Raw genomic sequence first — 16,104 nt, forward strand, 5'->3', positions numbered from 1 at the left:
TGGCAAAGTACTCATCATAGCCACAAGTCAGTGAATAAACATATCACACTTATTGATTTACAACAGTGGCATGTCATTGGCAGTAATTTGGAAGCAGCTATACTCTAGAAGCTGAGAGATGGAAAAATTCTTAACTCTTCTATGGTGACGTTTGTCCAAAGGCAGCTTCAGGATTTGATGGTGGGGAGCGCAAAGCATCAGTGGGCTTTCAGTTTCAAAAATATTAGAAGAATGCCTTGTTTGGCCCTTAGGCTGAACATGGATATACACAGTATCATAGAGTTGGAAGGGACTCTGAGGATAATCAGTGCAACCCACTGCAATGCAGGGATATGCAGCTGGATCAAACCTGCAGCCTTGGCATTATCAGCACCATGCTCAAACCAGCTGAGCTATCCAGCAGCTGTTGAGGTGATTTCACATTGTAGACCTTTTGACCTAGATCTAACCAGCCTGGATCATGACTACTGGGAAATCTCAAGAGAACTAGAGGATCTTTTGCTTGAAGTGGGTTGGGTGACCTTGGTGTTTTTTAGTCAGCTAGAGCCGATACAGTCATGACAGTGATTGAGTAAGCCAGTAAAGCCAGGCACTTTTCCCAGGAGGTCACAATAACTTTAATATGCTGCATCGTTTATGTATTTGTATACACTTCATGATATTCACTGCTGTACTCTCTGAATGCCTCTCTAACAGTAATGATTTTATCACTGCAAAAAAGGTGCATTATTATGTGGCAGCATTTTTACAGAACATTGTAAAAGTTTTAACTACAAATCACCTCTAGTTTATACAGCTTACAAGATCCTTAAAAGGCTAAAGATTTCCATGTTGCAAGAATTTCCTTGTGAAATGTTCCGGTTTTGCGTCTTTATTTGGTTTTTACAGCACTACTTCCCCCATCTCCACATATATACTTTTGTCTGCATTCTCAAATTCTGCACAATTTACAGTGAGAACATACAATCTGTTGAACGGTGGGGTGGCACTAAAGATTTATTCCAAGGCCACTGAATTTTGGGTAGAATGAGATGGCAGATGACTGTTGTGTATGGGAGCCAAGCTCCGCACCCATTCAGAAGTGATACCACTATCTACCCACCACTAAAATAGCTGCCTAGGTGCCCCGCAGGGAGATGGCAAGTAGCAGTTCACCTAGGCTGGGCAAGTGAGAGGTCCTTCTGAGCCCCTCAACCAATGCCCGACCTGCCTGAGTACTGGCACTGGGCATGTGTTGAACATTGCTAACTTACTGATTCAGGCTTCATGCAGTTTTGGTAACATAATGAGTTTATTATGCAGCACTTCCAAACACAAATCTGCAGCAGTATTTCTTATACTGCAAAGGGAAATGGGGAGAGGCAGTCTGGATCCTGGGCTGTCCTTAAAAGGGACAATGCAAAATTAATCCACTGTGCCACATTATAGTAATTCTGGGTCCCCCCCCCAAAAAAGGGTTGTTTTATGTGGGATGTCATTGCTTAATGGTCTCTTCTTTTTTATATAATAATGTCTCTATTAGGTACAGTGTTCTGTTATAATACAACACAAAAAACAAAACATTCCTATGGTATGTAAGGGGAGCAAATGCTAATCTAACCCAACATAGTTCATCTAACCCAGGCATCCCCAAACTTCGGCCCTCCAGATGTTTTGGACTACAATTCCCATCACCCCTGACCACTGGTCCTGTTAGCTAGGGATCATGGGAGTTGTAGGCCAAAACATCTGGAGGGCCGCAGTTTGGGGATGCCTGATCTAACCCAATGAAGGTTCATCCATTGCAGTATAGCAAAGTACTGTCTTGCAACGACTTTTCAGGGTCTGCTGAAAAGACCCTGCTGAACTATGATTGGTTCTGCTGAAACCAAGGTAAACCTGGGACATCCAAAATACCAAATTACATAGACCTCTTAATGGTGGTCATCATGACGACACACTCTTCCTAGGTTCCAAGGCCAAAGACAGCCATAACATAGGAGTGGTGGAGGGGCCTTGAACATACATTAGCAGCCCTGAAAACAAATGCCGTGAATTTTGAGGCACTTGTTTGTAGGATAGCAAATATATGCACAAAGAACCTCCCTCACACTTAAAATGTTGTGTCTGTCTTCACCCTAATCCTGAGTCATTGCATAAATTTCAGATGAGAAGTAAGAATTATGTAAACTCCAACCAACACACTCATATTTAATGATATGCAGACATGATTTCTCATTGTAATAAGAAGTGCATGTGGAAAGAATAATTAGTTCTAGGTTGTTATTCTGTTTGGTAGGGCCAGGGTTTTAGTATAAAATATAAGAATAAATACTAAGCATATTAATTATGCAACTGGATGGGTTTCATCTCATTATTTCATCCAAGCCTGCCAACATGTCACTGCTGCAGCTGTTGCTGAATTTATGATAGCATAAGGTTCTTACACAGTGAATGATTTTATCCCCAGGTACCACATCACTGAATACACGACGATGAAGAGGATGAAGCAATCCTATGAAATTAACTGGAGTTAAATGAAAATACAATAGACCAGGATTTGGGATTGTGTGAGGGTCATGGAGAAACAAATATTTTAAATGAATGGGATACCGCAACAATACTTTGCCAACAGAAGTTCAAGGGACTACTGTGATTCCAAAGGCATTTTACCTCAACAAAGATCATTTCACTAAGTAAACATCAATCAGGGTTTAAAACTTAACACCTAAAACAATAAAGTGTAATGGTGTAACCTTGTTTGTTAGTGATGCTGGCATAAATTTGTTTCTTCCTTGTAATAAAATACAACAGGGAGAAATCCTACACTAGTCATGAATGCAACTGAGGGACTAGACCGAGATCCTGCAGGTGAAGCCATGTAAAGCTCTGCAGCTATTTGCTGTTCTGCCAGTAATGGAAGCTAAAACAGTGCATTCTGGGGCATGTTTGGGGAGACAGTGAGTCTGTGGGATCCTAATCCTCTTATTTACCCCAATGTGCCCTCAAACTATGTACTGCTAAACTGTAATTATGAGGGCTCTGGAGCTGGCCAGCTTCCACCATGAGCAGCAAAAATAGGGGGAAAGGAAGGGGGAGAATGAAATAAAAAAGAAAAAGAAAAAACCACCTGTCAGGTCATACCTTGCTCACATAAGAAGGGCCTGGGGAAAATAAGAGAGTTCATTGATGATTGGTTTCAATATCAGCAATTATTTGAGACATTCAAAATTGATAGACAAAAGGGTTTCTCCACTGAGACTTCTACATTTGAATCGGATTTGGTGAACTCCAGAATTAAAACACTTTCTAAAGTGTTATGCAACACTTTGTAAATTGGAAGATTGTAAATTCCCAATTTATTTTCCACAGGTTTTCCCACTGCTTCATTGTTATTAAGTACCCAGAATCATGTGACCACTTAGTCATAGCCGCTGTCACCTTCTGTGTATTCTCCCCACTTGTGGTTTCTAACCATTGGTCTTCCAAGGCAAATTACATCCAAAAGTGGAGGTAGAACATAATCATTGTGGCTAGTAGTCACTTATAGCCTTGTCCTCCTTGACAGGGATTTGGATGTTATAATTTCTCTGTCCGGAATATCCCCACCCCCAATATCATGACTCTGTATTTTAAAAAAATAGTTTAAGGGCGGGGGGACAATACGCAACAAACCATATTGATACACAATACATGGGCTACACCATCTCTAATGCCACACTGACTCAAACAAGATTAAGTTGAAGAGTGGTGAATTTAACTGGCGAATTTGCGAATATAGCAACAATGGGCCTAACAAGAAGATAAAAGTCGTGATGATAACTTTTCCCTTTAAAGGTCCAGCTCCTTCCTTAGACACAGCTCTAATCATTATCAGGGAACAGATCAATCTGAAGTGGCCTTGGACAGCAATTTAGATCCAGGTCCTGACATAGCTAACACTCACCCAGTTCTATCTAGATACTACACAGATAGCATATTGCACATCATCAATAAAAATGATTTACAGCCGACTATAAAGTTCTTCATTCCCCAATTCCCAGAGATCACATTTATTGTAGATTGTGATACAGCATGGGGATATATATATGTAATAGCTGAACCTTAAAAGCCAGGGACAAGGTACTTGCTTGTGTGAGACTGGAAACGGCAGCTCTTCAGATATATGCACAGATTTTCTTTCTTTCACTGTATTTCCATGCTTTTTAAAACAAAACCCAAAGCAAATACAGTATTGTCCTGCTTATAAAATACCTGATTCTTGTTGCTTAGCTGGCTAGAGAGGTTGATGGGTTACTGTTAAAGATTTTGAAGCAAGTCTAGAGTTTATACTAATTGGAGAGGCCATGTGACCTTGCAAGCTAAGTAACACAAATGGGCCATATTGAAAGTGTGTGCTGCTGAGAAAATATCTACTCTACATATATTGCCCATAACTCTCTAATACACCATGGGTAACGATGGCATTGTATGCATAAAGAAATATACCAGGGTAGTTGGTTGCATTGCCACTTATATTAATGTGTTAAAACATATTAAGAGTCAGAACATAGGAAATAAAATGTTTCAAATTGGAAATTATGTATATTTTTAATAAGCAAAGCGAAGGCCATTGTACCTCCTGAGGTTTGGAATGCAACATTCAAAAATGAAAACCAACACCCTAAGAAAAGCTGTCCTGATTCTTCAGGAAATCAGCCCTGAGTGCTCACTGGAAGGACAGGTCCTGAAGCTAAGGCTCCAATACTTTGGCCACCTCATGAGAAGAGAATACTCCCTGGAAAAGACCTGATGTTAGGAAAGATTGAGGGCACAAGGAGAAGGGGATGGCAGAAGACAAAATGGTTGGACAGTGTTCTCGAAGCCACCAACATGAGTCTGACCAAACTGCAGGAGGCAGTGGAAGACAGGAGTGCCTGGCGTGCTCTGGTCCATGGGGTCACTTCATGTGGCAATTAACTTCCTTGGAAAAAGGAACCTTTTAAAGCTATCTAGCCTGTTAAAATATTCTCCCAATCATAGACCTGAGCAATGGTCTTCAGATGCCACAAATTTATCTGTCCCTTGATTAGGAGTTGCTTACTGGAAGACCACGGAACAACACCATCCACTTAATTGAGTTTTGGATGTCTATGTCTAACTCTCGTACCTTTTATTCTATTTTCTCGAATTGACATCGCTTCACAATTTTTAGTTTTACTATTTCAGATCTTCATTATTTTCGCCTTTAGCAATGGACTTAAAAATAATGATTGCTAGTTCCCTTCATTTTGGAAGGGTTTATTCGTATTTGACTCATTAGCTGTGCAAAGGTCAGACACATTCAATTCTAGCATTTTCTGATCCATAACCCAAAGGTGAAATTACATACAGCATAATATATTTTGCCTGCCTACAGTCAAGTTAAACTTTTGCTCAAGTATTTACACTGCAGTTTTTATCAACTGCATCTATTAACTTCATCTAAGAACCTGCAACATCATGTCTCAGAGTGGACTGCTTCTCTTCAGAGTCCTGAAGCCACTATTTCCCTCCGCTTTCTCATTTCCCTCTTCTCTCCCTGACTGGCTGGTTAACATATTAAGGATGCAATCTGAACTGCCTTCCTCCTGCCAGTAGGTCTTTGAGGATATTCACATACCTGGCCCTGCTGCTAACCAGCAGACCCAATTTAGACCCAAGAACTGCACTAGCTCCAGAATCCTGGTCAAGTTCAATTTCCTAGCCGACTGACTAAAATTTCCATTGTGCCATTTTTATTCTGCTAATCATCTTAAAAACTTGGTTTATTCACATTCAACAGGTTTCATGTTCCATTTATTTAAGTTTTATCACTTTTGCATAGGCAAGTAATTTTCAGTTCTTTCTGAACGATTTAGCCAAAAGATTTATGAACACAAGTAGATGTAAATATAATCAGAAACGCACATCTGTGAACCCTTACCGGTAATTATAAAAGTAATTCTGTTCGTGGCATTAAACACTTTTGGATTATTTTTTTTAATGAAATAGATTGAAACAAAGCATTTCCAAGGCAACAAGAAATGAGCTGGGGTGTGAAGTGTCTGAAACGAGGTCTAAGTGGTATGTGTGGGGATAAAAGGTTCATGACTAAAAGCAAATTTTAGTTAAAAGATGTTGAGCCTGAGGGCTTTACAGGAAATCCACTTAGGAAACCTTAAGAGAAGGGTAGGATTCCTAAAGGAGATCTCAGGTCACAAAGGTCTTTCAGAACATTCTAGTAGGCATTCAGTGTTGTGAAGCTTTTTTCTTTTGCCGACAGCATAATTATTTGCTGCCTCCAACTTATAATGATGCAGCCATGTAGTTTTGTAGCTGCTTCCGATTCCCCCTTCCAGAAGAATCCATCTAGATTCAGTATCCTCACATGAAGGGCAGAGGTTCTTGGAACCACAAGAAAGGGAGTGTGGCAATTTCACAGCAGCGCTTGAAGAGACAGCTGTACACCAGGAATATGGTGTCTGCAGCTGAGGCAAAATGTTCTTTTGCTAGAAACCATTATCCTCTCTCGCAATGACCAGGTTTTTTAGATCTAGTTGAAAAGGAGTGAAGAGATGGGTGTTCTGAAACGAACCCAATTGTTTTGTTGCCATCTGTGCTACAATGTGGGGCTGTGAGGACATTTCACTCACGATATTCAGCGCCCTGCAGGCACTGGCAATGCAATTTCTATTTAGTGTGCCTCTTTTCTGCTGCACCTGCACTGTGCCTGGCCTAGGAACAAATTAGCCATTTCGTTACCACAGCAGAGTCTATGATTAAAGACTTAAATTTCACTGCTCAGGTTTGCAGAAGAATGTAATGCGTATATCTAAGGCTGCAGGGTGAGGTGTGCCTTGAATTCTCAGTAATCCCAGGGCTCAGCCGATTCTTAGACAGGTCTAGCCACTTTCTTGCTCACCCAGCTGTCCTTTCCCAATTCCTGAGTATAAGTCAATATTTGTACTTATTTGTATTTTAACTGCTGACCTGCAGGCACAATGTGCTAACTGTCCCGAAACCTGCAATTATAGGGCAGTATACAAATTTCATTGTTGTTGTTGTTGTTGATGATGATGATGGAAAGCCTAATTGAGAGGGGCTCTGGTTCCCCAACCCCAACCAAAGTAGAATTAGATCCAGACACATCCACAATCCAGACACAACCCCAAATTGATCTGCCCACCCCCACATTTTCGGCCCATAGTTCTCCTTATTGAATCCTTTCCCCTTGTTTTCTAAGTCTTGGAATCTAAGGCAGCAGATAGGAACGACTCACAGTGTGCAGGTCTGGCTGCTGGTTTGACAGGAGCCCAGGGTAAGGTTGGACCTCCCTTGGAGCATACCAGGGGATTGACAGTCTGGAGCAGCAGGCAGTGGGAGACAGGGTAGCTGAAGCAGAGTAGCTCCTAATCTCCATACTAGCTCAGCACAGCACTGTAAATAGGAGCATAGGCTGAGACAGCTCTTCATTCTCTTCCTTATAGCAATGCCTTTGGGCCTTGTCCTTGACATGTACATCAAGGGTGGGGCCCAGAGTCACTGGAGATAATGTAGACAGTGACCCGGGGAAAGCTCTTCTCTTTTCAGCACTCTGCCGTTGAAAGATTTTTCTTCTTCTAAGGATTGATGGAGAGGGAGAAGGCTGGCATTGACCGCAGTGAGCCTGACCATGCCCGTTCCAACATTGGACTCAACGGCAAGTGCTATGGCAGCCAGGCTCTGGATGCTGCCAGGACCTTGCAGGCCATGCCAGGGAAGGTGATTGTCAGGGTTGCACCGGACGAACAGGAGTGGTGGCAAGCCCCTCTAGGCGAAGCGGCAACCACAGAAGAGTGTGGGGAAATGGAGGAATTCATACCTGGAGAAGACTGGTGGTGGCACTCCTCAGAAGAGGAAGAATCAGATAGGGAAGAGGGAAGACCAGAACAGGAGGAGGAAGGAGTCGAGTTAGAATCAGGCCCTTGTGAGGAGAGGAGTCGGCAGGCCCCATCCCCTCCTCCCTTCTCAGCTGTAGAGCGTAGAGCTGAGAAACGTAGGGAACAATTGGAGGCAGCTGCAGCTTGTAAGAGGTGTGGTGAGGAAGGCCGGCTGCTCCCTTCGCCAGCACTTGCAATTGCTGTGCTGAAGTGTGTGGTTGTCCTGTTCCTGATTCCAGTGGTCCTGACCTCAGCTTCTCCTGACCCCCAGTACTGATACCTGACCTCAGCTGGTTCCCAACTTGGACTGCTCCTGACTTCGGCTTCTCCTGACCTGGACTGTGGACCTAGGCTCTCTCTGCATCCGACTGCTGCCTTCATCGCGCCATCCTGTTGGCACCCTAACAGTGATCATTATGGTACGTCAAGATGGGTTTTACCACATAATCTGCTTCATCCAGGATACTGGAATTCCTCAGTTATGTAAGTGCACAATAGTACTCCTCTTATCAAAGTTTAAGGAAAGTGGAGAACGGAGGAATTCACATGGGAGGCTAATCACCGACTCTGATAAGCCTGTTACATTTTGTTTGTTGTTTAAAGGATTTTTTTTCAGACATTGAGGCATGGGAAGGAGTTCATTGTCAAAGGGGAACACACTGTCAAACGATGTAAAGGAAATCCACATAAAGCCTAGTCACGATTTCCTGCAGTGCAAACATAATGTATACTGCAATCTGAAATTATTTGCCATCACAAATGTTGAAATCCTTTCAGTTGCTTCAGAAATAATAGTGTTAGCTAGGAGAGGTGTTTCAAAATACAAAGGATGAATGACTGGTTAACAGGAGTTTGGAAAACTATGGAATTAATAACATTTAACTTCTTTTTTATGAGCGGTGAGGAAAATAATGGTTGAATAAGTTTTCAGACAGGTGAATTTTTGGAACCCTATATTTCAGTATATGACTCTGAAGGACATTCTAATGTTATGAAATGTTTCAATATACCTTTTATGCAGTAACTGTATTTATCTTACTGCAGACCATTATACAAAGACCTGAAAAGTAGGCACATTGTAGTATTTGTCCCAACACTTCTAAGACCATTTTTATACAGTGCATGAAATCAGAACGTAGTGCTGATTTTAAGCTGTCATTTCCAAATGTTCAGATTTGCTTTTTCAAACACAACTCTACAACATTTTGAAAGTGCCACATAATACCTCTAAGTGAAAGATAAACCTTAGTCACTGGTAGGTTTTCTTCTTTCAGCCTCTCCAGAAATAACTTTCATGCCTATTTTACCTTTGACCTACTACCTAACTGTTGTAGTACAGGGCTTGACAAAATTTTGGGACCTGGAAAAACTGTTGGGGTCACCACACATACACACGGCAACCAAGAAAACACCACAATGTACTCTACTGGCTGCAACAGAATGTTTCTTTCAAACCTACTTTTAATGGGTGCCTCTTCACTCTGTTCCCAACCCCTTTTGCAGTTACGCATGTAAGTGAGAAGCCATACCTCATGGTGACCAGCAATTGTAGCAATATGGAGAGCTGTAAGTGCTCCATAGCCAACTTGCTGGATGTCAGCTCCACTGTGCAACAAGGCTGTTAAAAGTTCTGCATTGTCCTGAAATGTAGAAAGTAAAGTTATTATTTAGAGAAACATAATTAAAAGGGGTTGCAGCTACCCAGTGGCAGAGATAGTGCTTTGCAGAATACAATTTTGTTCTCATTTCTCCCCAGCTGTACTTTATGAACAAAATCCTTCTGACTGCAGGAGCAAAAGTCTCCATGAAATACGGCAAGAAAGAACTAATCAGTATCAAACGTATCCCTTAAGAATGCTGGGTTCTGCAAATGAAACCTATTGCTTAATCAGTAATATATAACTCGCCATGAGTTTTCATATCATGGGGTCAAAATACAAATCAAAAAAATAGCTGTCCTATTGAAAGAGATTGCCAACAGATACTCAGGTTGTATATCTCTCAGTTATCTGACATATCAGACAATTTCCAATGAAGAAAAATTAAACCACAGGACAAGTCTCATGAAAGGCCACTTTTTACAATACATTTTGGATGCAAATACAGATACTCAGATGCAAAATGCATGTGTTTCAATTGTGTCAGTTATGAAGAGAGGTGACAACATATTTTTAAGTTCCAAACTCAGGTTACAAATTCTGGCAGCTGATAATGCTAGCTTCCAGTATGAAGTAAGTGATACCCTCCACCCCAAGATTCTTCCTCAGTTCAGATTTTAATCCAATACATAGAATAAATCAATTCCTCCTCCCTTCCCTTCAACCCGTCCCTACGCCACTCAGCCACTGCAGTTTCAAAAACATCAGGAGGGAGAAAGAGAAGGAAGACCCCCTTCTGCCCACTCCCCAGCGCTATGGCAGTAAGCCAAGCACTCAAGGAACTGAGACAACTTTATTTCTAGTGCTCTTGGCACCTGCCTTGCTGCCAAAGCCCAATTGCTGGAGAGGGGACGGCTGAAAGGGAGAAAAAGAGCGAGACCATTAACGCAATTACATACTTAGAATTCAATTTACCTTGTAAGCTGCTAAATGCAGAGCAGTAAACCCATTTCTTGTCAACCTGGATGGGCGCAGGCCTTTCAGCATAAGAGTCCTAATATGTGATTTGTTGCCTGCATAATAAATATTGGAAATGGAGGCAATTTTAAAATAAAAATATATGGTGAATTGGTTTGGAAAAACAAAACACTTCAACAGGTATTAATGCCTGCTGTGGGAAAGTTACATTGCAACTCTATGCATCTTTTCTCAGAACTCGCACTGAAGTCAATTGTGCCATAAATATAAACAAATGGCTTTTTCAGGATGACTCTTTTCAACATGGATGTTTATTTTGTAATATCTACCATCTCATTATTTGCTGATTACAATTTCTAAGGACCCTTTTTATGTATTATCTGAGCAGTAGCATACTCCAAACAACTGATTTTTCACTTTCAGCACATTTAGTTATAACCATGATCAATTCCTGATTAACTGAATAATGAGGGATTTACAAAAATAAAAGGAAATTCTTCCTTAGATAAAAAAAAAAGTGCCCTTCCTACTTTAGGGTGAAATAGTGACAACTATGCAATACTCTAAGCCTGAGATTAAATCCAATCAAAATTTAAACCACTTTGTTGTTATTGTTTATAACATTCCACCTGATGCCTACATGAGATTCAACAAGAACAGTACCAAGGAGGCAAACAGATTAAAAAGTAATAACGTTCCTGCAGTTTATTAAAAAGTAAAATCATTAAATGCGCCAATAAGAGGGTTCTAAAGCATCTTAGCTGAAACACTTACCATCACAAATACAACACAAATGCAGAAGAGACAGCCCATTTTCTGTACGGTAATTTAAATTAACTTTGCTGAAGGCTTCATCGGAGCTGGGGTGGGGAAAAAAGATTGTAGAGTTTATCAGAGTTTTCATCTTTTAGCATATATCCCCCCCCCTTTTATTGGAGAAATTTATAAAGGAATAGATAATTATGATATCATAAAGGGGCAGGATTCTAACCTAATCTGTACCTCTTTCAAAATCAGAGATCCTGTTGCAAAGGGCAAGACCAGGTTTTATATATTATGCTAGGCTGCAACATAAAATATTATGTTATTGTGCCCACTGAGCTGGCAGTAGGCCTCATTGAGCTCAGTGCAACCCTAGACATGTATAGGGTTTCATTGCTCACTGTTTGCATGCGAAGGGGTTTTTTGTGCCTGAATGGTTCATAATCTATAATCTTCCTGTCAAAACAGGCCAGGTGAAACAATTTGGTTTGTTCCTGTTTTTTGAGGGATCCTCTCCGTTCACCCCATGAAGTATAATAAGCCATCACTGTTCCATCTCTCCCAACTATCCCTTTGCCTCACAATAGATAATTCAAATGGTACATTCTCTGGTTACTTTCCCATGCACTTCCACTCATGGGTCTTTCAGATAGAGCTGGCTCCATCCCCACCCCACATCACTTTCTTGTAAAGATCTGACTATTCAAAGTCTAAGTCAGGCATCCCCAAACTTCGGCCCTCCAGATGTTTTGGACTACAATTCCCACCTTCCCCGACCATTGGTCCTGTTAGCTAGGGATCCTGGGAGTTGTAGGCCAAAACATCTGGAGGGCCGCAGTTTGGGGATGCCTGGTCTAAGCCATCACTGGTGGGTGGGGTGGGGTTGCAAGATCACCCTTGTAAGCTCCATCTGCAAAGTCCTGGTGCATCCCACTGTTCACAGACTCAGTGTTGTAGAACTGTAGAGTTGAAAGGGACCACAAGGGCCGTGTAGTCCAACCGCCTGCAATGCAGGAATTTTTTTTGCCCAACATGGGACTGGAAGCCATGACCCTGAGATTGGGAGTCTCATAGTCTACTAACCGAACTATCCCATTGGTATACAGTCCCAGACCTTCTCTGGGTTGAGCAGAAAAGACATGCCTTGAGCATTTACTCATGTTCATTTGAATGCAAGTGGAATGCTTAATGCAATCATCCCAAATTGTGTGGAGGGTTCTACTCATGTCCAAGCAAACAGGAATACAAGCTCCTCCACTAAACACAGGAAATGTCAGACAGTGAGTGGACAGAGAAATGCACCCCTGCTCCCATATCCACATGCACCATGTCCAAGTTCTTGCCCTCATCCTTTTGGTGTGGCGGCCTTGAAGGACAGTGGAGGCCCTTCTAAGGCCCCAAAGTGGGGATCTCAGGTTCTGCCTCCTCTATGAACAGGAGACGTGGGTGTAAGCCTGGGCTGCCTATTAGGAGCCAGATCCTAGCCTGCACCTGGGATTTGCAAATTAGGGTGCAGGCTTGGACATAGGATAGGCCAGGGGGTGGAGCCGACAGAACAGGTAGGCTTCTCTCAGGTCCACTCCCTGGCCATTTAAATGGCTCACAAGTCCAAACGGCCAGATGGAAAGCCAACACACACACACACACACACAATGGCCTGGGATTACCTACCCCTGCCATGTATAGTTCAATAGAAACAATTCAACACCTACAATATTGCACATCTACACACACGTTATGGTTCTCCTGGATTGTACCACTAGTACATATCACAAAACATATCTTTGAATGCTATCCTGGGAGAGAGAAATCACATAGGTGGTCTATAGAGGGGCAGGTGGTCTTTCAAGTAACCTGGTATCTTGAGTTATTGCAGAGCAATACAAACATAAAAAATGCTTTAAAAATGAATGTAATTTCAAACTATCATTTCTGAGCTTTGCTTCTGAAATGGTAGGATTTGAATTTCGTTAATCCACATTTAGAATCATTTGCAAGCTTTCCATTATGAGTTGCCATTAACCTGAAGTACAGCATTTCCGTTTTTCATACATGCAATTAAAAAGAGTTTCATTTTAAGCCACAGCAATCCTTAGAGAGAAATGCAATTTTCTCCATTTTTTTTTACACTTTCTGTACTAATAGCATTGCAAACGTGAGCATGTCGAACTCTCCAGCCACTGAATACCACTTACTGCAAAACACAATGTATATTCTTCCTTTTCTCCTACAGTTTTTGGTATGCCATGGTACAACCTGATGATTTCATAAGGACATATGTGGATTAAGTGAATAATTAAAATGAAGCCATTGTTTCCAATGCATTTCTAATACTATGTCCCTTAAACAAGATAAAGAGCCACACTGCCTCATTAAAAAAATGAGATGTGGCATTTGCACCTGATGCAAACATCTTTTTGGGAAAATGCAGGGTATACTAAAAAAAAGAAGAAGTTACAGAATCCGCAGTTTTATGATTCATTAACTATGCTTGCTGACCTCTTTTCTACCACTGTATGTCAGAGAAGCAAAATAGAATTCATTAATAAAAATAGAAAAACTGGCAATAGATATGTAAACTGAGCTTTGCCAACTTCCTCAACAACTAAAAATAAATACACAATGCACATTATTATATTACAGGTAATTTGACCAGATGCTTTCCCCAGACCTCCTTCTCTCAAGTTGTAGGGCTATAATGTTATGGGAAAGGAGCAATAATTAGCAAGATTTTATCAGCAGGCTTGAAAAAGCATTGTAAAGTCGACTTAGAAAATTGCTGCTGCTTGCAGTGTGCCGGAAATACTTTAGGATGAAGGAGAATTTTTTTAAAAAAGAGTTGAGAATAATCTTTTTTCCCCTTCTATTTTTTTTTTACTTGCACATAGTTTTTTGAACATTACCTCTTTGGCAATAGGTCAGGTATGTTTCTAAAAACCTGTCTCTCCTTTTGTCTTCAATGAGCCTCTTACTATTCCTCTGAGTATTCTGCAGTGTAATCTGAAAAGCTGCACTGTAATTAAGAAAAGGTAGTAACAAGATTTGCAGTGAGTGATTTTCATCCCACTGAGGCTCGGAAATATTTTTTTTTTGCTATTGCTGTCAGAGTGGGTGAGGGCAATTGTTCAGCATCAATGGCCAGATGAAGCAGAGAGGCGAGCCGGGTGGAGCAGCCAATCTGCATAATTACATTCTTGTAACCAACACAGAAAATCAGTTGCATGAATATGGTTGATGTCAACCTACAGCTTGTGGGCAAGTTTGCATATTTTGTGATATTTTTATCCTGGAATGCCTTCAAATTCTCAGCTTAAAAATACGACTACTACTACTACTACTACTACTACTGTCTGGTCATATAACTTACCTATCAGTTTCTGGGCTACAGCACATCTCATTTTTAATCTTGGCAGAGGAGGAAACTTTTTTTTTGCATGCTGGAATACTTTTAAAAGGTCTGAAAGTATGGTTGTCACCTTTTATGTTGAGCATGGATGCAACAGAGAAGAGAGCAAACAGAAGTATAGCATCCATATCAAGGGAAGTAATAATACCACTCTATTTTGCCTTGGTCAGACCACACCTGGAATCATAGAATCAGAGTTGGAAGAGACCACAAGGGCCATCCAGTCCAACCCCCTGCCAAGCAGGAAACACCATCAAAGCATTCCTGACAGATGGCTGTCAAGCCTCTGCTTAAAGACCTCCAAAGAAGGAGACTCCACCACACTCCTTGGTAGCAAATTCCACTGCCGAACAGCTCTTACTGTCAGGAAGTTCTTCCCAGTGTTTAGGTGGAATCTTCTTTCTTGTGGTTTGATTCCATTGCTCCATGTCCACTTCTCTGGAGCAGCAGAAAACAACCTTTCACCTTCTTGCATATGACATCCTTTTATATATTTGAACATGGCTATCATATCACCCCTTAACCTTCTCTTCTCCAGGCTAAACATACCCAGCTCCCTAAGCCGTTCCTCATAAGGCATCGTTTCCAGGCCTTTGACCCTTTTGGTTGCCCTCCTCTGGACACGTTCCAGCTTGTCAGTATCCTTCTTGAACTGTGGTGCCCAGAACTGGACACAGTACTCCAGGTGAGGTCTGACCAGAGCGGAATACAGTGGTACTATTACTTCCCTTGATCTAGATGCTATACTCCTATTTATGCAGCCCAGAATTGCATTGGCTTTTTTAGTTGCTGCATCACACTGTTGACTCATGTCAAGTTTGTGGTCTACCAAGACTCCTACTATGTTCAATTCTGGGTACCCCGATTTAGGAAGGATATTGACAAGCTGGAACGTGTGCAGAAGAGAGCAACGAATGATAAAGGGTCTGGAAGTCAAGCCTTATGAGGAACGGTTGAAGGAACTGGGAACGTTTAGCCTGGAAAAGAGGAAACTGAGAGGAGATATGATGTCATCTTCAAATATCTCAAGGGCACTCACGTGGAATATGGAGCAAGCTTGTTTTCTCCTGCTCTGGAGGGTAGGACTCAAACCAATGGCTACAGGTTACAAGAAAGATTTTGACTAAACAATTCAGGAGGAACTTTCTGACAGTAAGAGCTGTTAGACAGTGGAATGGACTTCCATGAGCCTTGGAGGCTTTTAAGCAGAGGTTGGATAACCATGGGTGCTTTAGCTGAGATTCCTGCATTGCAGGCATAGCTGTCAAGTTTTCCCTTTTCTCACGAGGAAGCCTATTCAGCATAAGGGAATTTCCCTTAAAAAAGGGGGGAGAACTTGACAGCTATGATTGCAGGGCGTTGGACTAGATGACCCTGTGGAACACCCTCCCAGCAGATATCAAGGCAATAAGCAACTATTTTACTTTTAAAAGACAACTGAAGGCGGCCCTGTTTAGGGAAG

The 16,104-nt window shown here is 41.5% G+C and overlaps 1 protein-coding gene across 2 annotated transcripts in view; it reads right to left on the minus strand.

The window, feature by feature from the left end:
- LOC118088795 (serine/threonine-protein kinase TNNI3K) overlaps positions 1 to 16,104 on the minus strand; it is a 175,262-nt gene that overhangs the window by 129,882 nt on the left and 29,276 nt on the right. For both annotated transcript variants that reach the window (XM_088673904.1, XM_035122872.3), the window contains 3 exons: positions 11,249 to 11,334; positions 10,472 to 10,569; positions 9,428 to 9,538 (listed from right to left, as the gene is read on the minus strand). In XM_088673904.1, the coding sequence (XP_088530030.1) occupies positions 9,428 to 9,538; positions 10,472 to 10,569; positions 11,249 to 11,334 (295 nt within the window). The remainder of the gene's footprint in view (positions 1 to 9,427; positions 9,539 to 10,471; positions 10,570 to 11,248; positions 11,335 to 16,104) is intronic.

This window comes from Zootoca vivipara, chromosome 7, assembly GCF_965207765.1.
Source record: "Zootoca vivipara chromosome 7, rZooViv2.hap1.1, whole genome shotgun sequence".
Classification (NCBI taxonomy): Eukaryota; Metazoa; Chordata; class Lepidosauria; order Squamata; family Lacertidae; genus Zootoca; species Zootoca vivipara.